At 51.1% G+C, this 25,554-nt stretch overlaps 6 protein-coding genes across 6 annotated transcripts; 4 read left to right on the top strand and 2 right to left on the bottom strand.

Annotated features, from left to right (window-relative positions):
* Positions 1-662: 662 nt before the first annotated feature.
* HOO65_040150 (uncharacterized protein) lies at positions 663-2,375 on the top strand (the record flags this gene model as incomplete). The annotated part of the gene is made up of 1 exon (XM_071000588.1): positions 663-2,375. The coding sequence occupies one exon, from the start codon at positions 663-665 to the stop codon at positions 2,373-2,375; it is 1,713 nt and encodes a 570-aa protein (XP_070858993.1).
* Positions 2,376-5,553: 3,178 nt separating this feature from the next.
* Positions 5,554-11,311, top strand: HOO65_040149 (Cytokinesis protein sepA; the record flags this gene model as incomplete). The annotated part of the gene is made up of 2 exons (XM_071002457.1): positions 5,554-9,340; positions 9,414-11,311. The coding sequence occupies 2 exons, from the start codon at positions 5,554-5,556 to the stop codon at positions 11,309-11,311; spliced, it is 5,685 nt and encodes a 1,894-aa protein (XP_070858992.1).
* A 936-nt stretch (positions 11,312-12,247) lies between these two features.
* Positions 12,248-15,808, bottom strand: HOO65_040148 (Topoisomerase 1-associated factor 1; the record flags this gene model as incomplete). The annotated part of the gene is made up of 2 exons (XM_071002519.1): positions 12,248-15,664; positions 15,737-15,808. The coding sequence occupies 2 exons, from the start codon at positions 15,806-15,808 to the stop codon at positions 12,248-12,250; spliced, it is 3,489 nt and encodes a 1,162-aa protein (XP_070858991.1).
* Positions 15,809-16,239: 431 nt separating this feature from the next.
* On the top strand, positions 16,240-17,342 carry HOO65_040147 (putative 3-hydroxybutyryl-CoA dehydrogenase; the record flags this gene model as incomplete). The annotated part of the gene is made up of 3 exons (XM_071002908.1): positions 16,240-16,353; positions 16,426-16,525; positions 16,612-17,342. 3 exons carry the CDS (start codon positions 16,240-16,242, stop codon positions 17,340-17,342), a joined length of 945 nt encoding a protein of 314 aa, XP_070858990.1.
* A 2,510-nt stretch (positions 17,343-19,852) lies between these two features.
* Positions 19,853-21,817, top strand: HOO65_040146 (Homeobox protein HD-10; the record flags this gene model as incomplete). The annotated part of the gene is made up of 4 exons (XM_071002698.1): positions 19,853-20,514; positions 20,585-20,722; positions 20,793-21,481; positions 21,561-21,817. The coding sequence occupies 4 exons, from the start codon at positions 19,853-19,855 to the stop codon at positions 21,815-21,817; spliced, it is 1,746 nt and encodes a 581-aa protein (XP_070858989.1).
* Positions 21,818-22,807: 990 nt separating this feature from the next.
* Positions 22,808-24,158, bottom strand: HOO65_040145 (Delta(12) fatty acid desaturase; the record flags this gene model as incomplete). The annotated part of the gene is made up of 2 exons (XM_071002835.1): positions 22,808-23,977; positions 24,129-24,158. The coding sequence occupies 2 exons, from the start codon at positions 24,156-24,158 to the stop codon at positions 22,808-22,810; spliced, it is 1,200 nt and encodes a 399-aa protein (XP_070858988.1).
* Positions 24,159-25,554: the final 1,396 nt, after the last annotated feature.

Here is a 25,554-nt window from a genome sequence, read left to right as displayed (position 1 = left end):
GTTTCCTTGCCAGCCCCCTTATGCCTGCTTCTGCTTCTGCTTTTGCTTTGCTTTCACTTTCTTTTCCTGCTTCATCCTCTGCTTCTTCCTATCCTCTAGCTGAACTGCAAAAAGTTGCTCACAAACCGCGCTCAGCTTCTTCTCCCCCTCTCCCTTCTTTTCCTCTCTCACCCTACTCTTCTTGTTCTCTTGGAGTGGCCAATCTAGAGACTCGACTGTCGCATGCTTCCATTACTTCTTCGGGCTCTAACTCTCGCTCTCACTCCACACTCGCCGCTGCTTCTAATTATTCTTACCCTCGCCTTCGTTCACGCGGTTATCCTCATCCTCACACTCATTCACACTTTCACACCTCGCACCTCTCTTTTTTTAATATCAATTCTCCTACTCTCCTTAATAATACCTCCCTCTCCTACCCTCGTTTGTCTCGTAATACCGCTATCGAGAGAAAATATCGCTGTGCAAAAAGTTCAACGCCAACCTCAACCAGTTCCGCCTCATTATCGCGTCTTAAGTCTCTAAAACAGCGTCTTCCTATACACCCTCCGCATAGCAACACATTACAAACACTATCTTGCACACGTCGAACTAAAACTTGCAGGAATAACTGCTGTATCTCGGTGCTGTGGCTAAACTCCACCGCCTTTCCCTTGGCACCTGTCATGGCTGCTGTTACCGCAACATCTAGCATTGATTTTCGCCGTCGCCACTCCGTGGTTGATCCAAACTACAAGCCTATGCTGCCCCCTGTGGCCATGGCATCCTCTAACGTCTACTCCTCCGAACCTGGAAGATCTTCCCTCGATTTCCACCGGCAGCCCCAATTCTCCCGTAGTGGCAGCATTTCTGGTAGCACGTCGTCCCTTCCAAGCGACGAAGACGACAACATGCCACCAACTCCCGGCACTGATATTTTAACTCGTGCCTCCCGCTCAACGTCCTCTGCTTCTCGCAATAACAGGCTCTCGCTCACTCTCCCTATTGCGCCGCCTACATCTGATCCCTCTCGCCCGACTCCTGGGGCAAATTCTTTCCCACCGACGCCCCTAGCCTCTGTGCAAGCCTCAACTCCAGCTGACACCAATGACTTCATTATTGCCATAGCAGCGCAAGAACGGCGAGTCTTGGAGCTCAAGGAGGAGTTATTACGTGCAGAAACCGAGTTGAGCCAACTCAAGCGTCAATGGACCACCCATGAGGCCTATAAAAAACGAGATCCACAGCCCTTCCCACCTATTACGCCCATTGATGATAGTGCCGCTTCTCGTATGAGCCAGGAACTCGACCGCCGGAAACTGCTCATGAACCTCCAGCGATCGCCTAATGAAGGCCGCCGAAAGGTCTTTCGTGGAGGCCACGCCCGTACTCTTTCTCTGCTCTCCCCCACCAAGCCCGAACCAGACTACAGCCTCCTTGACGGCCCTATCGAGGAACTCCGACACTCCGCACACAATTCAATGTCTCGATCACAATCCCTTCACCAAGTGCAAAACGCCTACTCTTCGGCTGGCGCCTCCAACCAGTCCAAACAAAACCGACGTAGCCTTGGCCACACCTCATCCGTCTCCAGCATCACTGGCCTCAGTAAGCGAGCCACTTGGCAACCACGCATCGCCTATCCCTCGTCCAACGTGGGCATGTCCCAGATCGTGGAGGACCTTAAGCTCGGCTTCCGGACCTTTTACGATGATATTCGACAGATCACCGTCGGCGACGAGCCTGTTACTGGGCGCCGCGCCAATGGCTCGTATATCTACAACTCAAACCCTATTGAGTCCTCGCCTCCCCCGTCTACGGCCCCGGCCTCGGCCACTCGTGCTCACGGAGCCGGAAAGCCCCATCCCTACGATCCGGATATTCTCCGCACCGCTGCAGCAGCAACAGCAAGATCTCAGGCAGGATTCGACGACGATAACTTCGCCGAATCTCCTGTCACCCAGAATGGCTCTGTGGGAGGCCAGACCGCAACGGGCACGGACGAATCCGCCCTCGCCGTCGACACCCCCGGCAAGACGGCAAACCCGCATGAGACGTCTGCCGCCGCATCTACAACTTCAGCCTCTTCTGCTCCCAGCACAGCTCGCAGAAGATCGCGCGAATGCGAACGACGAAGCGGTGCTGGCAGCCGCGATGGCAGCGGTAGCAACGGCAGGCCCAACACCGGCCACAGGCTCGACAACACTCCTGCACTTGCTACCCCGAGCAAGCCTAAGCACTTTTCCTGGACGCCGCTTTCTTTTGACGCTCTTGACGACAATGATTGGTCGAACTGGGAATCTCCTGGCTCAATCAAGTCGACTCGCTGGAGCGGCTCGACGATGGGCGATTCTGATGCTATTCCATCTGTGGGAGACGAACCTGGGACTGCGATATAGGTTCGGCTAAGAGAACAGAAGCGATGCATGAATGGGGGTGACAGTCACACAGACTATGATTATGAGTCGGAGTATTAATTAGAGTGTGTCCACAAATCTAAACAAGGCCAAGAGGATGAAAGTCTTTGGATACCAGCCTAGGCACCATTATTGAATTACTTCTAGCCTTGGTTACAGACACACAGTCCAGTCACATACACACAACAGAAGCTTCGATGATGACCTTTTCGACACGGATTCTTTATGAAGTCATTACGGGGACTACGGCACAGCCTGGTTTTTTTTTATTTTTTCCTTCTATTTCTTTTTTCTACTATCTTTTGCTGTTGCTAAAGACGAATTTGAATTTCGATTTAAAGAGACGGAAGAAGGGGAAATGGGTGTGCTTGGGAGGAGTTTTTTTTTTTTCTTTTTACAGTTCACTTGTTCATAGCATGTGTGTACATACATACAAAGAATCAAAGAAGTTGACTTCTTTTAAATTACAAATAGCCATCGGCTCCTATTCAATTTACGCGGGCTTCTTCGACTCCTGTACTCGCTTGACTGGTGTAAGTGAGTGGCGCATTCCTGTAGTGGTGTGAATTAGGATAGGGCTGATTGTAGTGTTGATACTACCAGTGATCAATAGCTAAAGGGATAAATATAAGGGATGATGTCATGAGGAAGAGCGTAGTACAAAACATCAGTTCGACGGCTAGTTACTAGCAGCTCAGACAAGGGAGTTGTCTCGATTGTTCCTCTATGAGCCATTTGTATATCAAAGTACCAGTCATTACTACTTCAAGTGCGCCCATTTATTCATGGTGTTATGTGTGCCATCCAATATATCAACAGACCAATTGTTGAGACCAGGTCAGCACTGCCCTGCTGATCTGATCTTTGACAAGACGGGTACTCGCAGCGGTCAAGCAGGGGAAATCTATGAAGGTGGCGATAATAGCAGTGAAGTACTTGATATTTAAGTGGAGGTAGTGTTAGTATCTTGGTTGCTGTAGTGTAAGTAACACCCTAGTGCACTATCATCATGATGTAGATTTCCACGAGAGTCCAGGAGGATTTGCCAACATAAATAGGGTTATTACAAAGGGGAGGATTTCCGGAAACCGAAATTTAGGGTTACCGAGTGTTCCAGGGGCCCCCTAAATCCCGTAACCGTAACTGTAGCTAGACAAGCCCCCTGCCATGAAATCCTGTCGAGATGTCGCCGCTTTGAGCCGTCGTATGCCATGCCCTGTTTTTCATCTGATTTAGCCAGGCCTTCTAAGAGAAGAAAACAACCGGAAAGCCGGAGGTCAGCATAAAACAAGTGAAGCTGTTTGAGAGGCACGGCCAGAGAGGTATCAGTAAAGGACCGACATCTAGACTAAGGAGAATAAGAAGAAAAGGGGAACGGATAAGAAGGAACATCGGTTACATCGCAAAAAGAATAAAAAGCTACCTAGTCAAATAGGTGCAGAATTGGCACATGGCACATTCCATGGTGCTCGTGTTTGCAGATGTATATATGTAGTTATGTAAGTGAGCGCTGCCTATTGTATTTACATACCCCTTTCTAGGACAGATGAAAAGAGACAGAATGTAGGATGCAGAAAAGAGGGAGAAAAAAGGAAGCTTTGGCCTTTTTCTGCACTTGCCTACAGCAACATTGTCCTTGTCCTTGTTCTGCCGCTGCAACCAGCAGTTGCTTTCCCTGTGATGATAGCCAATAGAATTCATCCAACTAGCTACATGCATGCTTCATGGTCTTGCTCATGCTCATGGTCTTGCTTCATGTTGGCCTCGTTGCTTCTCTCTGTTTCTCTGGCTCTGTAGCTCGGTGGTTCTGGGAAATGCAACTACCTGGATTGAGGGAATATTTCGGTAAATTTAAAACGCACAAAAGGAAAATTACAAAAATTCACAAATGTGAGGCTATCACGAGATTTACATGAGACAAGGCTAGATACGTTCAGCCTGACTTGATTTGACGTTGTTCCTGGATGAAGAAAAAGAAAAGACAAACAAAACGTCATCATTGCTTTTTGCGTGCGTATGTCTTCTTTTTTCCTCTCTTTGGTGGTCACATTTTTGTTGGTTATTTGACTTCAACTGTTACAAGCTAACTTAATTAACTTGTGTCTTTGCCTTTCTGCTTGGGGGACCCGCCCCCTCACCTACTCATTGGCCTTATTTTGAGCTCCTATCCAAGCTTTCGAGGGGTTTTGCACTCAAAGTTGCGCTCTTAGCTCCTTGAGCAAAGAACAGAACCGAACAGCGCCAATATCTGGGCCCATTCCTCACCCAGGAGCTAGCAGAGGCCCTAAAAAGAGGCCCTAAAAAGCGACCCGATTTGGGGTTGTTCCAGAAGACTTTGTGCTTGGTGATCATCTTGCTGGCCTTCCTCTTTTTCTCTCCTTTTTTGGTTGATATTTTCTTTCTTATTTTCCTCACAATTTTATTTCTCTTTTTGTTCCTCTTGCAAGCTGTGCGAAACAACAACGTCGCCTCCCCCCCGCAAGAAAAGGCCATCATCAGCGTTTCATTGCCTGGGCTTGATCTTTCATTCATTATTTCGCCTTTTTTTCGGCTCTCTTTTTATTCTTGCATTCTGTCCTTCTCTTCTTTTTACGGGCCTTTTTTTTTCGCTATCTTTCTCCCATTATTTTTTACTTTTATTTATTATTTTTCCCTCGATTTTCCTGCAAATCTTCTTCTACTATCCCTCCTTATCCCCCCTCCCCCCCCCCCCCCCCCCCACGCATCGCGACGCACGAACTCTTCTTCGAACAGGAACGAAACAAAACGCACGACTTTAAGCATCTTCTTCCCATAACGATCCCGCTGTTCTCGGATCAAGGGGTCAGGCTCGGTTGCCTGTTTGCCCCTCTATATCCCCGTGCTTCCTCTCTGCTATCTAGCTTGGCTTTCTTTTCTCTTTTGCCCTGCTTTCTGGCCTTATTGTCATAGCTACAATTCACTCGAAGCAAACCAGCAAACAGAACGGACGCACTAGTGTGAAGGCGAACGTGTGAGAGTGTGCTATCCCTTCTTCTCGCTCCACAGATCCTCCCTCACTCTCTACTCGCCCTGTTCCTGGGCCTCGTCCTCCCTCTTTTTTGTGTTCTATCTTACCGTCGCTTTCCCGACTTGTCTGCATCTCGGTCTCGACATCCTCCATTTCCCGCGTCCCGCCACCATGTCATCTAATGACAAGCCGCGGTCTTTCTTTTCGCGAAACCGTAACAAGGACCGCCGCGATGACGGCCGCTACTCAGCGAACCCTGCTGCAACTCTCAATGCCAATCCTAATGCTAACACCGATAACTTCGATACCGCAACAATCCGATCTACTACTTCACGACACACTCACCATCGTCGAGAGTCATCCACCGTTTCTCTCGACCACTCAGAAGCCGCCGATCTGGGCATTAGTGCTGGGGTCTTGACGTCTATACCGATAAACTACGAGAATAATTCTTCATCTTCCTCTGGCCGCCCTCCTACACAGGGAGGCGATGCAAACAATCACCGTGGCGGCGGTGGGCCTGGCCAGAGCCCACTGCCGCACCACCTCAACGGAACTAGCGACTACCACCAGTATCCCACTTTTGACCCCCCTCCACCCATGAGCTACGGCCAGCGACCTAGCAGTAGTCAAAGCCAAAATCCCTCCCAAGGCCACTTTTCTAATCACCAGTCTCGGTATAATCCTGCCCAGGGCGGCATCACCATGGCCAGCACAGGTCGCGCCCCCCAGATGCAACAATGGGGTCCAGCTGGAGGTCCTAGGGCTAGCCATGCTAGTATGGCCAGCATGGCCAGCGTCTCAACTACAGTCACCGGAAACAGCCAGCTGAGCCCGCGGTCGGACTCGTACAACAACCCACTGCGCTCTTCTGATCAGGCCAGCATTTACTCTGTCGCAGCTAGCACTTATAGTACCGATCAACCACCCCCGAGTCGCTCGTCTCGCATTGGCCATTCCAGTCGCAGCTCTAATCGCACCACCCAGTTTTCAGTTGCACCAGGCCAGATTCCTCCTGGACCTGAGGGCTTCCAGTTCAACAAGCCTGATGACGACCATGTTATTGACGATATGTTTGTATCTCTCATGCAGAAGCGAGGTTGGCACAATCTTCCCGAACAAGCTCGTCGCCAGATGATGGCTTACCCCTCTGCTAAAAAGTGGATGCTGTTGCACCAGGACGCCCTTACGGAATACCAAGCTAAGCAGCGACAACGACTTACTGCGCGCTCTGGACAGTACACCACTGCTCTCGATGTCACCGCCTGCTCCGAAGAAGAGGGAGCGCCTGAATGGTATCTGCGACGAATCATGGAAGACAAGCTTGATAGCAAGCTCCTGGGAAGTCTAGAGGTCAATCTACGGACGCAGCAAATTGGCTGGGTCAAGCGATTTGTCGATACGCAAGGCCAGGTTGCCCTGACTACTCTGCTACTCAAGCTGAACCGTAAGACGGCACAGGGCCCGGCATCACCCTTCGACACTAGCCGAGAAAAGAATTTAGAAAGAGAATACGACATTGTCAAGTGTATTAAGGCCTTGATGAACAACAAGTTTGGCGCTGATGACGCATTACAACATCAGCAAGTCATAATCGCTCTAGCCACTTGCCTAACATCGCCGCGTATTTCCACACGACGACTTGTTTCCGAAGTGTTGACCTTCTTGTGCCACTGGGGCAACGGAGATGGCCATGTTAAGGTCATCCAAGCCCTCGATAGCGTCAAGAGTCAGCAAGGCGAAAACGGCCGTTTCGATGCGTGGATGCGTCTTGTTGAAGTCAGCATTGATGGGCGTGGAAAGATGGGAAGTCTTGTGGGCGCAAGCGATGAGATGCGTAGCGGAGGTGTAGGCATGGAAAGTCTGCTTATGGAGTACGCTGTGGCTACACTGATGCTGGTCAACATGTTGATCGATGCACCGGTGGACGACCTTCAGCTGCGCATTCACATTAGAGCCCAGTTTACGGCAACAGGCATCAAGCGTATTCTCACCAAAATGGAATCGTTCCAGTACGAGCCCATTGACAAACAGATTGAGCGCTTCCGTACCAATGAAGCGATTGATTATGAGGATATGCTGGAGCGTGAAAACTCATCCATTAAGGATAATATCGAGGGAGATGTCAAGGACCTCAACGATCCTATTCAGATTACCGAGGCCATTCAGCAGCGACTTGCTGGTTCTAAAACCCAAGACTACTTTATTTCTGCCATGCAACATTTGTTACTGCTACCACAGACCGATACTGAAGAGCGTCTCCGTCTGTTCCAATTAGTGGATTCTATGCTTAGCTACGTGGCCATGGATCGGCGTTTGCCCGATATGGACCTTAAACAGAGCCTCAACTTTACTGTTCAAGCTCTCCTGGACAAGTTGCACACGGACTCCGAGGCTCGCCAAGCCCTTGATGAGGCTCTTGAGGCACGTCAGATTGCTGATGCTGCTATGGCCGAACGAGATGAAGTCAAGGCACAGTTGGAGCTTGGAGCTGACGGACTTGTTGCCAAGCTACAGAAGCAGCTTGACGAACAGGCGCGATTCATCGAGGCCCAGAGACGGCAGGCTGATAATCTCAAGGCCGAACTGGAAAACTCTCAACAAGCTCGCTCCAAGGAGGCACAACGGTATGAGCTAGAAAGTCGCGAACTATATCTGATGCTCCGTGACGCCCAAGATGTGGCAGCATCCAATGCATCCAAGGGCCTAATGCCCGGTGCTACAGTTGAAGGCGTAGCAGGCGGAAAGAAGCTTGCTGAGCAAGACCCTGCTCGTATGCAGGGTATTCTGGATCGTGAGAGACTGCTGGAGCGTCTCCAGACCCAGATTGAGCGCCAGAAAGCTCTTTATAAGCTGGAAGGACGCACGTGGGGGGAGGCAACTGGACCGTCAGACAAGCTGCGTGCGCTGCGTGAAGAAATGGATGGTGTGGAGACTGGGTTGACACCCAGAGACTTCACCAACAGCATGCTTGGAAGCTTTAGAAGCCGTGTCAGTACGCGGTCTAGCAAGAACAACGCCAGGGGGTCTCCTCGCCAGGGCGATGAAGATGATAGCATTTTGAAAGATGACCTCGATGACTATGATGCTAGTGCTACTGAGGATAGCGTTATCTACGAGAAGCCACGAATCGTCAAGATGCGCAAGCCTGTCCTGGACCCCAAGTCACAAGCCAACCAGGCTAACTTGCTCTCGGAGATGGCTGGCAAGTTCCGCAAAGTCGACGACAGCGACTCAGAAGAGGGTGCCACCTCAGGCCCTTCGCATCCCAGCATGGAAAGCCAAGGCTCACCCATCACCCCTACCGAAGGGGAGATGCCCAAGATCAAGATTGAGGATACTTCTGTGTCTTTGGACTCGGAAGCTGCACCCCCGCCTCCGCCTCCACCTCCTCCTATGCCCTTGCCAGGCCAAATCCCAGGACTGGGTGGAGCCCCACCGCCTCCACCGCCTCCACCACCCCCGATGCCTTTGCCTGGACAAATCCCAGGACTTGGTGGTCCACCGCCGCCTCCTCCGCCGCCAATGCCTCTGCCTGGCCAAATCCCTGGTCTTGGTGGCCCTCCCCCTCCGCCCCCTCCACCGCCCATGCCCGGAGCTGGTGGTCCTCCCCCTCCTCCCCCTCCTCCTTTGCCTGGTGCTATGCATGGCCATTTCATGCCCCAGCCTGCCTTCACGTCAACAACGTCTCTGGGGCTCTCTGTCGTGCGCCCCAAGAAAAAGCTCAAGGCTTTGCATTGGGACAAGGTGGATTCGCCTTTAAGCACACATTGGGCCGCCCATGCACCGTCGGCTGAGGCCCGTGAAGAGAAGTATGCCGAGCTGGGCCGTCGGGGTATCTTGGATGAAGTCGAGAAGCTGTTTATGGCCAAGGAGATCAAGCAGATTGGAAAGGCTAGTAGTAACAAGAAGGACGAAAAGAAGCAAGTTATCTCGACGGATACGCGCAAGGCGTTTGGTAGGTTTCTTTATTTGTTTTCGTCTAGAATTGGTTTATATTGATACCTCCTGCTAACATATCCGATTTCTAGAAATTGCCTTGGCAAAGTTCTCCCACTATTCTGTTGACAAGGTGGTACAGATGATCATCCACTGCGATCATGAAGTGCTTGACAACCCCGTCGTCATGGACTTTTTGCAAAAGGAGGACCTATGCAACATCCCCGACAACACGGCCAAGCTCATGGCTCCATACAGCAAAGACTGGACTGGTCCTAATGCCAACAGCCCTGATCGTGAACAAGACCCTAGTGAGCTCACGCGTCAGGATCAAATCTATCTTTACACAGCCTTTGAGCTACACCACTACTGGAAGAGTAGAATGCGTGCGCTGGCTCTGACACGCAGCTTTGAGACAGACTATGATGAGATCAATTCCAAGATCAAGCATGTGATGACGGTCTCTGAATCCCTTCGTGATTCGGTGTCATTGATGAATGTACTGGGTCTGATTCTAGACATCGGTAACTACATGAATGATGCTAACAAGCAGGCACGAGGCTTCAAGCTCTCGTCTCTGGCCCGTCTCGGCATGGTAAAGGATGACAAGAACGAGTCAACATTGGCTGATCTGGTTGAGCGGATTGTGCGAACGCAGTACCCCGAGTGGGAAACATTTGCCGATGACATTGGCGGTGTTCTCAAGGCCCAAAAGGTCAATGTGGATCAGCTGCAGCAGGACGCACGCCATTACATTAACAACATTCGGAATGTGCAGACGTCTTTAGATAGCGGTAACCTCAGCGACCCTAAGAAGTTTCATCCTCAGGACCGCGTCAGCCAAGTTGTTCAGCGCTGCATGAAGGAAGCACGACGCAAGGCCGACCAAATGGAGTTGTATCTGGAAGAGATGTGCAAATCCTACGATGACATCATGGCCTTTTATGGCGAGGATTCGGCCGACGAAAACGCGCGTCGCGATTTCTTCTCCAAGCTAGCCACCTTCATCTCGGAGTGGAAGAAGTCGCGCGACAAGAACATCAAACTAGAGCAGATCCATCGCCGCAATGAGGCGTCCATGAAGCGCAAGAACGCTTTGCCCAAGTCCATCACAACTGGGGCTTCAGCCGTAGAAACTAGCCAGCTAACGCCTACTAACACCGGCGCCATGGACTCACTGATGGAGAAATTGCGCAAAGCCGCTCCACAGGTCAAAGACAAGCGGGAGCGCCGTCGCCGTGCGCTTTTGCGCGATCGTCACCAAGACCGAGTTGCCTCGGGCCAACCCGTCCCGGATCTCAGCGAGATCCCAGAAAGTGAGGCCAGCTTCCAGGCTGTCTCCGGCGACCAAACAGGCCCTGCGTCAGCCCGGTCTGATGAGCCTACATCTGCAGGCGCCGGATCTGCACCCACTATGCTCTCTCCTAGCCTTTCTGCAGGTGGTGGCGGTGGGGAAGACGATGTAGCCTTGCGTGCGGCTGAGCTTTTGCGTGGCATGAAGCTCGGTGATGCAGCAGAAAGCCCTGAAGATGCCGAAAAACGTGATAGCATGCGACGCGTGCGCATGGGCGAGGAGCGCAAGGCAAGGCGCAGACGCCGAGAGACAAATCGCAGCGATGCCAGCAGTGCGGGCTTACCGGCTAGTCCAACTAAGATGGCTAGTGCCGGTGCTGCAGCACTTGCAGCAGTCGCTGCGCTAACAGGCGATACTTCTATACCGACGTCGTCGACGTCACCAACTTCTCTGTCGCCGGCGTCCGCTGAGAACGCTAATACAACTTCTCTAACGGGTGGTACTGAGTCATTAGAGCCAGAAAGTCCCCAACCAGATGCAGACACCGAGGCGCAGAAAGAAATTGCGCCAGTATCGTCACCGCAGCCTGATGAGGCGGCAGGGCAAGATAAACAGGTGTCCGGGGCAGCTGAGTCAACTGACATAACAGGTGCCAAAGGGATATCCGATAAAGATGATGGGAAGGCAGAAGCGTAATATGTTTCTGGTTTTTAAAAACCTTTTGCTTCCATTCATGCTAGCTGTATTTCCCGTCGATCTCATGCTTGTCTCTCTATTTCGTTGCCCGCCTTGCATCTGGCTTTCTTCTTCAGCCGTTCACACTTCTACTCCTGCATATTTTGCATTTCTTCATCTGCATCATCATCGCATGCCACGCTTCTAGCTGCCTTCTCTTTGTCTTCCCCCTTTCCGTTCTTTCCCCATTATTCCTTTCTGCTCCACCCTCAACGCTCGTCTTTTGTTTTCATATCAGCTCTCTTAGCTGTTGGCCACCCTAGACTTCTTGTAACCCCCCCCCCTCCCTTTTCGTCCCTCAGGCATCGCTACCAAATTCGAAATTTGAGCTCTCCTCAGCCATCATTCAACCCTCTCTCTTGTCTCCTCTTTCTCTCCTTCATCCTCATGTGCTGTGCTTGTTAGTTTATCGCCACCCTTTCTTGCTTCCACGTATTTCTTGCCTATTCTGTGTCTTTCACTATCTCCTGCTGCGTGTTTCACGAAAGCGTTGTGTATATATGTTGGGACTTTTTTTTTTTTATCTGTCTCCCATCCTCATCTTATCTTTCTTCTTTTTTCCTGTTTTCTTCCTTTATAAGGATCCTGGGGGGTTCGGTTTTTCCAAGTATTGAATGTTCTATGCTACGGCAACCTCCGTCTTTTTTTTTTCTACTTGTCCTTTTTTTACATCTTGTGTTGTTTACTTCACTTTATATTACCTTTTTTTTCTTGCAAAGTCTGGTTTAGTTGGTGATCTGTGATGTCGAAGTTGGCCGTAAAGCCTACTTGGTATTATATCTAAGGTAGGTAGGTAGGTAGGTAGGTATAAAGCACCGCAGAAATAAGACTTGTAGATGCAAAGTGCTTGTGTATATATACTCGATTCTCCAACACGTTCTCTTCTCTCTCTGCTCGTTATTCGTCGTCGCTATCCAGAACAAAGCCGCCAATGGTTTTGTTTCTACGCATAGGCGCTGCAACTACATCATCATCGTCGTCATCGTCATCATTGTCGTCAATGTCTTTATCGTTAGATCTGACGGCCGCGTCTACATTGGTGGTTTCGTTTGATGCCACATTCTCCGCATTCGCCCCTCCATCTGCCATTTGAATATCCCCGTCGGAGTTCTGCAGATCATCAAATGTTGGGAGCATCGAATCGCCCATGTCTGTGTCGCTCCCTGACCCATCTGAATCGACGTCCTTCTTCCGCTTCTTGCCTGCACCAGCCAGTGCCAGCTCGGCCTTCTCTGCTAGTGTCATTCCATTTACATGGCCAGCCTGGGTCTTCAGGAAAGCCTCTTGATTGGTACGCCGCTGCTGCTCCTCACGTAGCCAGAAGCTAGCGTCATTGTTGGCTGTGTCTGAGTCGTCATCGCTCGAGTGCACAAACATCTCGGACTTGATCTTGCTCAACTTCTCGCGTTCCTTCTGCAGCCGGCTGCGCGCACGTTCGGCTCGTCGTTTTTCGTCCTCCGAGAGCGTAGCGTCGTCATCCTCGTCATCAGAGGCAGCCTTTTGCCTTAGGCGTCGCTTGCGTGGTTTCTTCTTGGGTGCATCAATGGCCTTGCGCGTTGTAGGACCACCAGCAGGGAAGAGCGACTCAAAGTCGTCCTCCTCGTCCAAGTCATCGTCATTTAGCACAGAGCGTGCACTACGTATAGGTGGCCTGCGGCGGATTTCCTTGAGTGCCTGTTCAGCCTCTTCAGGCGACGCGTCCTCCATGCGGGTGATGGCAAGAAACCCAGCGCACTTTTCTAGATGGTCAGTTGCTGTCTCGCTTGGCACACACCAGGCAGAATCCAGGGTTTCTTCGGTAGTCAGAGACTGTCTGACAATGCCGAGTGTCTTGAGGAATAATCGGATATGCCCGTTTTTCAGGACAGCTGTCTTGGTTTCGACATCACCCGTCTTAATAATGTGCTCAGGTTCCTTTTCGTCAGCCAACCGCTCACGGCCCTCAGCTTCAAACGAGGCGGCCCAGGCCTTTCGTACTGAAATAGCCTCGTCCAAAGTCTCGGAGAGCCACTTGACCTCTGCGTGCTTGCCCTGGGAATACAAAATGCGCACTAGGAAGCGGATCTGATCCTCAAGGTTGTCGGTGTAGCGGAACTCAAGTTCAGCCGCTGGGCGAGGTTTTGCGGTTGACACAGTCTTTTTGGCATAGCCGTGCTCAATGAAAAATGCCATGGTGCTGGTTTTGGAGAACAGGAGCTCGACAAAGAGCTCAGGCCGTTCCTCTAGTTTCTGGGTACACTTGCGGAAAACCCGCTTGGAAAGCTCTTTCCAGTCGGTAAAAACTGGCAAGGCAGTCGACAGCGGCCGCTGTCCCTTGATCATCTCGTAGAAAAGATTGAGGATATCGACCCGGTACATCATCACCAACAGGTCCTGTTTGAAGCCGAGGCGGAAGAAATACCGGTGAGCGCGTTTAAGCTGGTCATTATTGAGCTCCTGGTAGAACGAAGTGTAGGTCACATAAGCATCAACAATAGCCTGTGAAGAGAAGCGATGGAGGAACTTTTGAAAGTCAAACTTGCGATCTTGCGTGACTTTATGAGCTGTGGCTTCATCGCCGTCCTCTTCAGACCCCGAAAGACCCTCGGCATCGGCCTCCTGCATAATGCCATCGGTCCCCTCCATGTCTTGTGATGGCACGGGATTGCCGTCATCATCCTCAATGACCACGTTTCTTGTCTGTTTCTTGGGCTTCTTTTTATTGTTCCGGCGAATTGCCTTCTTAGCACGTACTTGCATATCCTGATTCTGAGAGGAATAGGCTGAGAGAAGATGCGTGAAGTTGTGAACTAGCTCAATAGTCACGTCAAGGTACTCAAGACCTTGGCCATTGTATGTCCGTAGAATAGTAGCTAGCAACTCCTGCGTGTCTTCCTCGTAGAACAGCCGACTGAGAATGTTGTCAGCAATCTCAATATCGGCATCGCTCTTGGAGTCGTAGATTTCCTTCACAAGAAGCAGGATCTGGTTAAAACAACGCATAACCGCCACAAGGTCCTCCCATGTCTTACTCTCATACGTCATACGCATGCCACGATGCAGCAAGATAAACATTTCCTGGCTTAGGACACTTGCAGTTAGGTTGAAGCTGCTAACATCGGCATCCTCGGCCACCGCCTTCTGCTTCTGTTCCTTGTGCCAGCTTCGCTGCAGCTCGGCCTGGAGAAACCACGAGACGACATAGAAGAACTGGCGGCTGTGGTAGTGAAGGACTTGGGGTGTCTCTCGCTCAAGTGACTTTCGCACGTGAGTAAACAAGGGGTTGAAACCGGCATCCAGGAAATCAGACACAAACTGCTGAAGACTGTCGCTAGCATTACTATCCAGTGAGGGTACGGGGCCCATATCCTTAGTCTGCATGTGCTTCTTACGGCCACCTCTTGGTGGGCGATACTTTTTGCTTGCATCAAGCTTCTGCTGACGTACCTCAGCACTAATCAAGGCATCCTGGCCCGCTAGTGTGGTCATCTTACCGTCCGACCGTTCCATCCACACCATAGTCCCAAAACGGGAATGACGCGAAGGTAAATTACGTTGCATCTTGCTCTTTTCCTGGGCAATCAACGCTTCCATATTGTTCCCCATCTCAGCAGCGCGCTGGCTCCGAGGCATGAAGAGGGGTGTCGGGTCTACCCGCTTGACCAGATGAAACAGGATTTCTAGTAGCAGCATATCCTCACTACGAAAGTCGTCGCCTATGTTTGAGGCCACGGTAAGCAGGAACGGAAATACCTTTTGTGACGCAAACTGGTCGATCACGGCATTGCGCTGCTCGGATGCCTTGGTGTGCATTTGGGGGAGGTCGACGGGCGGCAGAATTTGTGCAATGTTGCGTAACAAGTAGAGCACCATCTTGATCATGCCCTCATCTTTAGTAGAGCGGTCCCGCATGTCCTTTGCCATGGCTGCGAGTTGTATCTTAACGGCACCCTGTAGGACACTCATGCTCGGATCCAGCAGCTTGTCCTTATAGTTGACGTGGGCTATTTGCAGCGCTGGAATGTGTGTGTAATGATTGATTGTAGTCGTCTCGGCATCACGGTCTAGGGGCCACGTCAGCAAGACGAGTAGCTCAAACGATGCGAGAGCCAACTTCTCCTTGAGGGCGCTGTTCTTTGGGGCCTTGAGCCAGTTGCGGATAATGTGCAAAAGATCGACGGGAACCAGTGTAGTAGTCGATATACAACGAGCAACATCGAGAAGGTTCATCTTCTCGTCGAAGAGGCGTAGCCATCGCTTAATGTCACGGAGACAGTCGACTGCTGAGTCTCCAGGAACGTATCGGGAAGGGGCATCGGGCGAGAAGCCACCGAGCTAGATGACAAGACAATAAATAGTATTAGCATCTGGTCGAAGACGGGCCAACATGGAGAAGGAGGGGCTTACCGCCGATAACAGGCTCTTGATATGGGCGTCTACAACAGCCGGGACGATTCCATTTTCTTGGTCTTCTTCCATGGTGTCCAAGATGTGCAGGTCTGCTTTTTCAGCGACTGCAAGGCTAGATTGAGAACAACGGGTCTTCGCCGAATTGGAATTGGCACAAAATCGAAGCTGGTGATATTTTGGCGACGTTGACGCGCTTCGACGCGAACGTAGACGCGTTTCTAAAATCAATCAATACGGTAGAACATCGGGAGAAATGCTTTAATAAAATGGGGTCTTTAGTGGGCCTTTACCCCAGGTTTAAGTCACAAGCAAAAAAAAAGCCGCTGATTGGCCGAGGTTAACCGAGACCCCCACAGAAGCTCAACGCCAAAGCTTCAAAGCCAGGGTTAAGCTTGCCGGCCTCGTCATCTATATAAGCCCTTTTATAAAGGCATTTCTCTCATCTCGCTTTATTTGTACACACTTTGCAATACACAGCTCGCAATCAAGAACCCACGATCATGCTAGCCTCAAAGATTCTCAGGGCTACAACCCCGCAAACCCGCGCTTTTAGCACTACTATCACGAGACCTCTCGAGGTCAAAAGACTAGGTGTTCTGGGTGCCGGCCAAATGGTGAGCCCTACTGTCTTTTGCATGTGATCGTGATAGTGTTAGACAATAGCACAGCTACTGACCTGGTCGCAGGGACTTGGAATCGCACTGGTTGCCGCTACCAAGGCTGGCCTTCCTGTTTCCTTGGTTGATACGTCAAAAAACGCTCTCGACAAGGGCCTCGCCTTTGCTGGTACATTCCTCCGTCCCATCCCCTCGTCTCTCCCCGGCTGCTTACTGACATTGCTACCCCCCCTCTCCTGCGCTCTGCCTCGCTAGAAAAACTACTTGCCAAAGACGTTGCCAAAGGTCGCCTATCCCAGGAAGATGCGGACCAAGCGCGCTCTCGCCTATCCACCTCCTCGGACATGGGCGCTTTTACCGAGGTTGATTTTGTCATAGAAGCGGTGCCAGAGATCCCGGACCTCAAGTTCAAAATCTTCAGCCAACTAGCAAAAATCGCGCCCTCACATGCAATCCTAGCCACCAACACATCGTCCATCAGCATCACCAAGATTGCTGCTGCCACAACCACTGACCCTACCGATCTATCTGCCTCGTCCCGCGTCGTATCCACGCACTTCATGAACCCGGTCCCTGTGCAAAAGGGCGTCGAGATCATCAGCGGGCTGCAGACCAGCCAGGCCACGTTGGATGCCGCCGTCGCCCTTGTCAAGAATATGGGCAAGATCCCGTCAGTCAGCGCAGACTCGCCAGGCTTCCTAGCCAACCGCATTCTCATGCCTTACATCAATGAGGCCATCATGTGTCTGGAAACTGGCGTGGGTGACCGCGACTCGATTGACAGTATCATGAAAAACGGCACGAATGTGCCCATGGGACCCCTGCAGCTGGCTGACTTTATCGGCCTAGACACGTGTCTAGCTATCATGAAAGTGCTGCACTCGGAAACTGGAGATTCCAAGTACCGCCCAGCCGTCTTGCTAGGCAACATGGTGAATGCTGGCTGGCTAGGAAAAAAGGCAGGTAAAGGCTTTTATGAGTACTAGGGTGAAGGGGGTACCAGTGCAATGCAAAGGCATTGGTGCCACTGCATTCATCTTTGTCGCTCTGTTGCTTTGCTGTCTGTCGCTCTATCTGTCTTCCTTTTCTTTTTCCTTTTTATCTATTCTTCTATTTCCGGCTAAACCTGCCCCGGTCTGTTTTGATTTGCTCTGGCTCGTTTTCTTCCCGTTTGTTCTTTTATTCCCTGGTGGCGCATATGGCGTACCACAATGCAGTTTCACAGACGCCAACCCAACAACAGCAGAAGCAGGTATAATGCCAGACATGGGCAAGCACCTGTGCGTACATGGAGCTGTTTTGACAAGCAAATTGCTTTCCACCCTTTCATCCTGTGAAACGGCCTGCTTATAGATATTTACGACTCGGCTGGCTCGGTGCTGTGCTGTGCTTCGTACCATGCGGTCTGCTTTGCTCCCATATGCTGCACCCCGCCGCACTGCGCTAGTAGGACCGGCAGGCGCATGCCACAACCCGCTACCCTCCTGTTCTCTATCTCTTCTGTGCCTCTTTTGTGGCGGTGGCTATTACGGGTGTAAAGACGATAGTGTACATTGGCTCAATATGCGTTTCTGATTTGTTCTAGAAGCATTAGCGACAGGAGCAAGGAATAGCGGGCAAAGGGGGGGAAGAGAGAAAGGGAAAAGGCGCAGAGAGAATGGGAAAGAAAAGAGAGGAAAAATAGCCTCTTCACCGCTGCCCCAGAAGCACCTGGCCTTTACTTAGACAGCACAACCACCCACCCAATATTTGGCTATTTCCATTTACTCGGTAAATCGCGATAAATTTCCAACTGAAAACAGCGGAGGCGGATGGCGACCGTAAAAAAACACCCTTCATTCCATTTCGGATGTGTGCGTCTGTTTTATCGGTTTGGAAGAGGAGGAGGGGGGGGCCGTATGTTGTATGTTACACAGGCACATCTGCAGCCATTGCGTGTCTGAAACAGCACGCCAGAGCTACAAACTGCATCTTGCATTGCTCCCCCAGCATCTAGTATTACTTGGCGCCTTTTGTGGCCTAGTCTCATTCGTGTTATCTCTTCTCGCTCTCTCGTTGTTAGTCTGATATCAGTGCCTGTAGGAGCAAGTTGTACTTTGCAATGCTTCTAATTTTCCCGCAGGATTCAGTTATTAAATAACCCTTCATTAGGGTTATCTCAGCTGCTAATTCCTTGTGTAACTATGTCCCAGCACCAAGTCCTCACCGCACCCAGCACCCAGCACCCAGCAGAACCTTGGAAGCGAGCATTAGCTCGGGGAGAAGAAGGCTTGGGCATGTCGTTTGGGCTTCCGTTTGCTGTATGCTGTTTGCTTCCCGCATGTCTAGCAGTCATAGGCCAAGAAATCCATGAGCAATTTCCCTTCCTGGTTAATTATGTTTAATCCTGGAACAGTGGTGTAAGTGAAGGCCTAAATCGAGATGACTTCGGCCAAGCACAGCATCCGCCTCCTAGGCCCACAGGCGTGTTGATAGTAGAGTGTCGCATAGCTACAGCGTGCTGAATTTACCGTGGTGCTTCCACCTCCCCGGCTTAGCACCTGCTGTCGTTTTCGAATTCCCTTGTGCCCTCTACTCTTCCCTCCCCCATTAGTACCCCTCCACCGAACTTGAAACTCGCCATGGCACTGCATTTGAGACTAGATCACGGCTAGCATTGGGCCAGAGGAAGTGCTTATTACACACACCCAGACGACGTCACCCATATTAGAGCTGAGTCGTGCGGTGTCCTAGACTAGCCTCCGTCCTCTATTAACCAGTCTCCAGGTACGTATTTCCTGATTGCCCAACCATCACTCTACTTGCCCCTCTTCTACACTCTTTCTGCAGAGAGTCTTTCTCTGTTTGAAAGCAAAGCTTTTCATTCGTTTGATTCGATTAGGCAGTGCCGAGCATACAAGCTGCGTTTGTTTTGTATCCTCCCATGCGTACCTGATGCAGCATTTTCCCCCTCTCCCCTCCCCTACAACTTTGGATACCGCCTTTGCTGCACCGGGAACCCGTCTGTCAGGCTTCTCTCTGCGTTCTAGTGTCACCATGCCCCAAGTCTTTTCTGCGCCTTTCGCTGCCAATTTCCGTCTCTAGTCCTGAGTGCTGGGTCTGTTGGGTAGCTTCAGTATTCCCGTCTGCTCTCGCCTCCATTTCATATTCCTGAGGCGTCCCGGATACCAACTAAACTTTGCTTTTTTTTTTCCCTTTTCTCCAGGCTTCTGTTTCATTGCTTGTTGTGTGGTGCCTGTTTAAACAGCCTCAGTCAGCCTTCCTTTGCAATTATGGCTCTTTTATTCTCGTTTCTTCTAAGGACCAGGTGAAGTTCTGGTTGGACAGTCATAAAAAGTGCCTCTTTTCTTTGTTCCTCCAGATGCTCAATTTATTAGCCCCGCCTTGATATTGCCAACCCTGATATAGGCTTCCAACATTGCTGCCTTTTCATTTATCTTCACGCTTCCCTAAAGCACTACCAAAAACCCTGACTCAGGCGTGTATACTCTCCCGGATGGCTTCCAACCGGCTAGGCCCTCCTGCAGCATCGCCTTCGCCTCCGCCTCCATCCACACTATCAAACTCGGGGGTGCCGTCACATCCAGGGCAGCCCGAGAGCTGTGGCAGCCAGAGCGACTGTGTGAATGAGAGCCAGAGCCGGGCCCATTGGCCACAGCTTTCTTCCGCCTCTTATACGCCGGACGTCCAGCAGCCTAGTGCGTTTCTCGCACGCTTTGATCAGGCCATGGCCACTGGCGATATATCTCAGAACTCACAGTCCCAACAGCATTTCTATGTCCAGGGCCAATACCAACAGCCGAGACTCCCCATCTATCCAGACCACCACACGATCACAAGCAGTATGTATCCAATTCCCGGGCTTAGAGAACGGCCTCAGTACCATGAGAGCTTCCGTGGCAGTCACCCCGACCCAAGTATGGAGACCCTAGCTATCCCTCGGCCTTACGAGCCATTGCATGGCCTCCCACCACCGCCGACTTGCGGGCCTAGCTCAGCCTACGACACAGACCTTCCATATTCCTCATCTTCAGGCCCAGCCACACTCAATGATGAAAACATGTCGGACGAGGATTACGAAAACCCGGTCTCGCTGCAGTCAGGCGGCATCTCGGCCACTGACAAGCGATCACAGCGCCTCAAGATGAAGCGGTTTAGGTATGTACACAGACAGCTGCTGCGAAACTTGGCCATTTGATTCTCACATCTCATTCCACCCCTCTCTCAGGTTAACCCACCAGCAGACTCGCTTCCTCATGAGCGAGTTTGCCAAACAGCCTCGGCCAGACGCCCGTCGCCGTGAAGAGCTCTCGCAGCTAATACCTGGCCTCAGTCCGCGGCAGGTACAAGTATGGTTCCAGAACCGGTAAGTGATTCTTTCGGCCGTTATCGTGGGAAACCTCCTTTTCTTTTTCCTCCCCTTAGTGCTGACCCAGCTCCACCAACAGTCGTGCTAAAGCTAAACGCCTGACTGCTGACGACCGCAATCGCATGATCGGCATGCGTGCCGTGCCAGAAGGCTTCGACAATGTCAGTGCATTGCGCAGCCAGTATGGCGCCATTCACAACCTCCACGCAGACAGAGTGATGGGCAGCTCCCAACATCGCCAACAGGCGCAACAGCTACAACACCCCCGGCCCTCTGAAAGCCCTTCTGCTGTATCAAGCTACTCCATGTCCAGCTACACAATGCCCGCCGCTTCGCTACTGCCTTATGTACAGCAGCAGTCTGCCACCGCCTCCGACCACGCACACGCCTCTCACCAGCACCAGCATCCGCAGCAATGCCAGCATCCGCCATCACGACAGGCAGGCTATGACAGCCACTCGTTTAGTAGTGCCCATGTGTTTGTTTCTGAGCCACCCCATGCCCAGTCAGTTAATCAGGGCTACGAAAATAATGCCTTGTCTATATCCAACCTTGCCCGTAACCCGTACACACCGAGGTTCTCTGTGCCACCTAGCAGTAGCCTGGGCCAAGCGATACAGATGAATATGGCTGCAAATGTAGACCCAAGAGGTGGCTTGAATCCACTGGTCTCAGCTCAAATACCCATGTATAGTCTCATGCCTCAGCAAAATTCAGACGCATCAAGGTCTTTTGAAGGCACGCCTTTGTACTCAGGTTTGTCTCCAGTTTCATCCATACCCCTGCATAGCGATCTAAGCCCACACACTAACATCTGCTCTTGTCGCTGATCTAGTGCCATCCTCGAGCCTGCCGACCTCAAACTACCCGCTAATGCCACCGATTAAATCCCGCCACAGCCCCTCTGCTGTATCCCATCTGCATGCACGTACCAGCCCATCGCCTGCTCCTTCTATCTCTCTAGCGCCACAAGCACTCCGTGAGATCGCATCATCCGCGACAGCTGCAGTTACGACGACCCTAGGGAACAGTCCGAGCGTCATCCAGGCCGAATCCAACTCGCCGTTCAGCCGCCCAGAGACGCCAGAGTGAGCTCCGCGTATTTATTACCCAAGTCTTTTCTACATCGCTTCGAGCCCGTACAACGCCCAGCGTATCCAATACCTGGCCGCTTTATTGCCTTGGGCCAGCAGCTTTGCTCCTGTTAGAATGGCCCTGCACCTAGCGCACGTAGCTAGATCAAAACATCCACGATACTTTGATCGACATCTATCTTGTTCATTCTTTCTAACCTCTCTCTACCTCTTGTTGTTTTCCGTGTCTTGTATTGTCTTAGTCTCATAGATCCGGGTTTGGTTGCCATTGCTGTCTTCTTCCTTGTTCCTTTGCGTTTCCTCCTCCCACCCTTCCCTCTCTCCTTATCACCAACATTGATCAACATTACTGTGTGCTACCAAGTCTGCTACCACTACTAATTGTCTACTTCTACTACTTTAACCTTATTCTTCTCTCCGAGGCTCCAATGCAACGTAATACTAAAGTTTACGACACCTTAGACCTTAGCACAAGCATAACCTGTGTCCGCATTGCATGCCACCCCATCCTGTTCAAAGTGCTTGTCGATATTATTGCAGTCCAAAACTGGTGTAAAATATGAATATTGATGTGCTTTAAGACTCTATCTAGGTATTGGAATCGCGCTCACAAATGGGTATATATGTTTATAGATGCAGTGCGTATATGTATGTCCTTTGCTCTAGAGAACCAGTGAGAAGGAAAGAAAAAAAATGAGATGACAACTTTGTCATGGAACAGTCGCTCGTTATGTCGTATCTTTTCATGGCTGATCGATTGATTCTTATTTTTGTTCGGCTTTGACTTATAACTTGTATGCTTACATCCGACATCTCGCCCCAGTAAACCTCTTGCATTGTATTCTCTCTCTCGGTCCTTGCATAGATAGAGTCCTGTATACCACAATGTAGAAAAAGGGTACTTGGGGATGGGAGTAGGGGCGTTGTTCACTTGTTTCACTTCCCTCCCTCGCCCAGTCCAGCTTTTCTATGTCTTGCGCTCGATAACTTAGTTCTGGGTGCTCCACTTCATGGCACCTGGCACGCGAGTGTCCTTGACAACATAGTTGCAGCTTCTGAAAGTGGTCCACAGCGAGGACCAGAAGTTGGCATCCTCCTTGAAGTAAAGGTCGCCCAGCACGGGTACTAGGGCCTCAGTAGCATCCTCGGCATAGTAAAAGGGAATGCGAGAGAAAAGATGGTGAACGACGTGGGTGCCAATAATGCCGTGGAAGATGTAACGGTCAACCCAGCCAAAGTCACGGTCAACGGTAGCCAAAGCACCCTTAACATAAGACCAGCTATCGGGCTCATAGTGCGGGACGTCAGGGTGAGTGTGGTGCAGGTAGGTGATGGCAACCAACCAATGATGGACCCACATGTAAGGCACAATGTACAGCAAAGTCATGTTAGTCCAGCCAACATTCAGACCTAGCTGATAGACGCAAAAGACAGTAATAGCCAAGCCGACATCAGACATGAAGATGTAGAAGGCCTCGGTGGGACGGAAAACGCCACTCCAGGGATCAAAGTGGCTGCGGCGGTACCAGGGCGTCTCCTTCTGCAGAGACTCGGGGCCGGCAGTGGCATTGGTGAGGAGATACAGGGGGAAGCCGAACAGCTGGTGGGTCAGGAGGCGGAACAGAGTGACAATGGGCACATCCTCGAACAGGTCGGGGTCAACGAGGGCGGCATCGCGCTTAGCGGAGTGGGCAGCCTCGGTGGTGGGGACGAACGCCATGTCCTTCTCCATGTGGCCAGTGTAGCGGTGGTGGCGCGAGTGCGAGTACTTCCAGCTGAAGTAGGGGACCATGAGCAGCGAGTGAGTGGCCCAGCCAATGATGTTGTTGAAGCGGGGGTGAAGGGAGAAAGCGCCATGGCCACACTCATGGGCCAGAATCCACAGGCCAGTGCCAATGAGACCATTGACGTAGCCATAGGCACCCCAGGCACCCCAGCGTAGGTACTGGTTCTCAAGACCGGGTATGTACTTCTGGGCAGCCCACATGAGGGTAAAGAACATGGTCAAGTCCTTGATGAGATAGGACATGGAGATCCAGACCTTGGGCTTGAAGCAATGGGGAGGAACGATGCTGCGAAGCTCATCGACAGTGGGGAACTCCTGCTGGCCCTTTTCAGGGACAGCAGTGGCAGCAGCAGCAGCAGCCTTCTTGTTGGCCTATAATACGGTCAGCAAGGGTACACGAGAGACGGGGCAGCAGAAGAAGGGAAGAGAGGCCAGATCGCAGAGACGACGAACAGCCGCGGCGAAGACCAGGCGAAAACGACGCCAATGTGTTGCCAGTAGAAGGGGTATGGGAGTAACTCACCGCAGTGGCCCGGACAGCACTGCCAGACATTTCTAATGGAAAGGGAGCTGAAAGAGGGGGAGAACCAAAAGAAACTTTCAAAGTCTCAAGATATAAAAAAATAAGATCAAGAAAGGAAGAAAGAAAAACAAGAGAAGGTGCGTCAAGAAAAAAAGGAAGGAGGAAAAAATTTCCAGACCGATCAAATGTGTGTAGCAACTGCTGTTCTATCGATTTGTGTTTTTTCCTGTTTCAGACAAGGACGGTGCTATGCAAAATGGCAACAAAAAAAGCAAGAGCCACAACCGACAAGACAGACAACCAGATGACAAACGAAAAAGGAAAAAAAAGGGCAGGTAGCCAACAGCAGCGCACAAGGAAAGAGCAGCTGGAGGGAAGGGGAAGGGGAAGGACGATAAGAACGGAGGTACACAAGAACAAGAAGAAGAGAGGAAGAATAAATAGGAAGAAGGGGAGAGAGGAAAATAGGGAAATCAGGAGGGCCTGGGCGGGAAGAGAGAAGAGGAAAAGGAGAAGGATGGAAAGGGTCAAAAGAAAGGAAGGCTAACTTTTTATTGAAAAGAGAAAAATACAACAAAAAAAGGCAAGAGAGGAAAGCGCGGAGGGATTCCTCGCAAGTAGCCAGACAGACTATCAATCAGGCTTGGCCTTGGTCTCCCGCGCTCTATGGAGAGAAGGCACTTGCAGTCTTACTTGCAAGTGAAAATAGGTAGTAACCTGCTTCTTCTCCTTCTCCTCCCCTCTCCTCCCCTCTCCTCCCCCTCCCCCCCCTGGCGGAGATAAGCCACGGAGACAGAACCCGGTGACAGGAAGGAACCAAACAAACTCTTGCCAGGTCCAAGTACCAAGTCCAAGTACCAAGTCCAAGTACCACGTCCAAGTACCAAGTACATGAGCAAATACTGTGTCTGCACCACAAGCCCTCATTATCGTGCACCCACCTCCTCGCCGTCCACGTCGCAAGCCCCGGGTCTCGCCGTTTACTCGCTAGCTAAACAAGCAGCCAGCCAAGTGCCTGATCCCCAAATACACCACACATTGTATTCAACGGAAGCTTACTATTTGCCCTCCAGGGACTGGGCGAGAGCTTAGTGTCTATGGGGCCTTGCCAAGGCAGGCTAGTAGCCAATTGAAGCCTCACGATTTGGGATGACTTGTTCTACGAAACAAGACATAGGATACAAACCCGAGGCTTATGCTAGCAGGGAATGCAAAAACGTGTAGGATGCCTGAGAAGCCAACCAGGTAAGCTGCTGGGGAATTGTGTGCTGAGTTGTGATTTAGCTCAGGTTTGTGTGGTTGTGTGGCCCCCTTGCGCTGCATTTGCCGCCATGCCGGCATATACATGCTAATAATACATACGGTGCTTATCTGATTGGATTGTTCCGGCTAGCACACAAACAAACCAGTGTAGTGTATTCACATG

Source organism: Ceratocystis lukuohia (genome assembly GCF_044167205.1).
Source record: "Ceratocystis lukuohia strain C4212 chromosome Unknown Supercontig4_pilon, whole genome shotgun sequence".
Lineage (NCBI taxonomy): Eukaryota > Fungi > Ascomycota > Sordariomycetes > Microascales > Ceratocystidaceae > Ceratocystis > Ceratocystis lukuohia.
The sequence above is the reverse complement of the archived record's forward strand: the minus strand, read 5'-3'. Positions and strand labels throughout refer to the sequence as shown.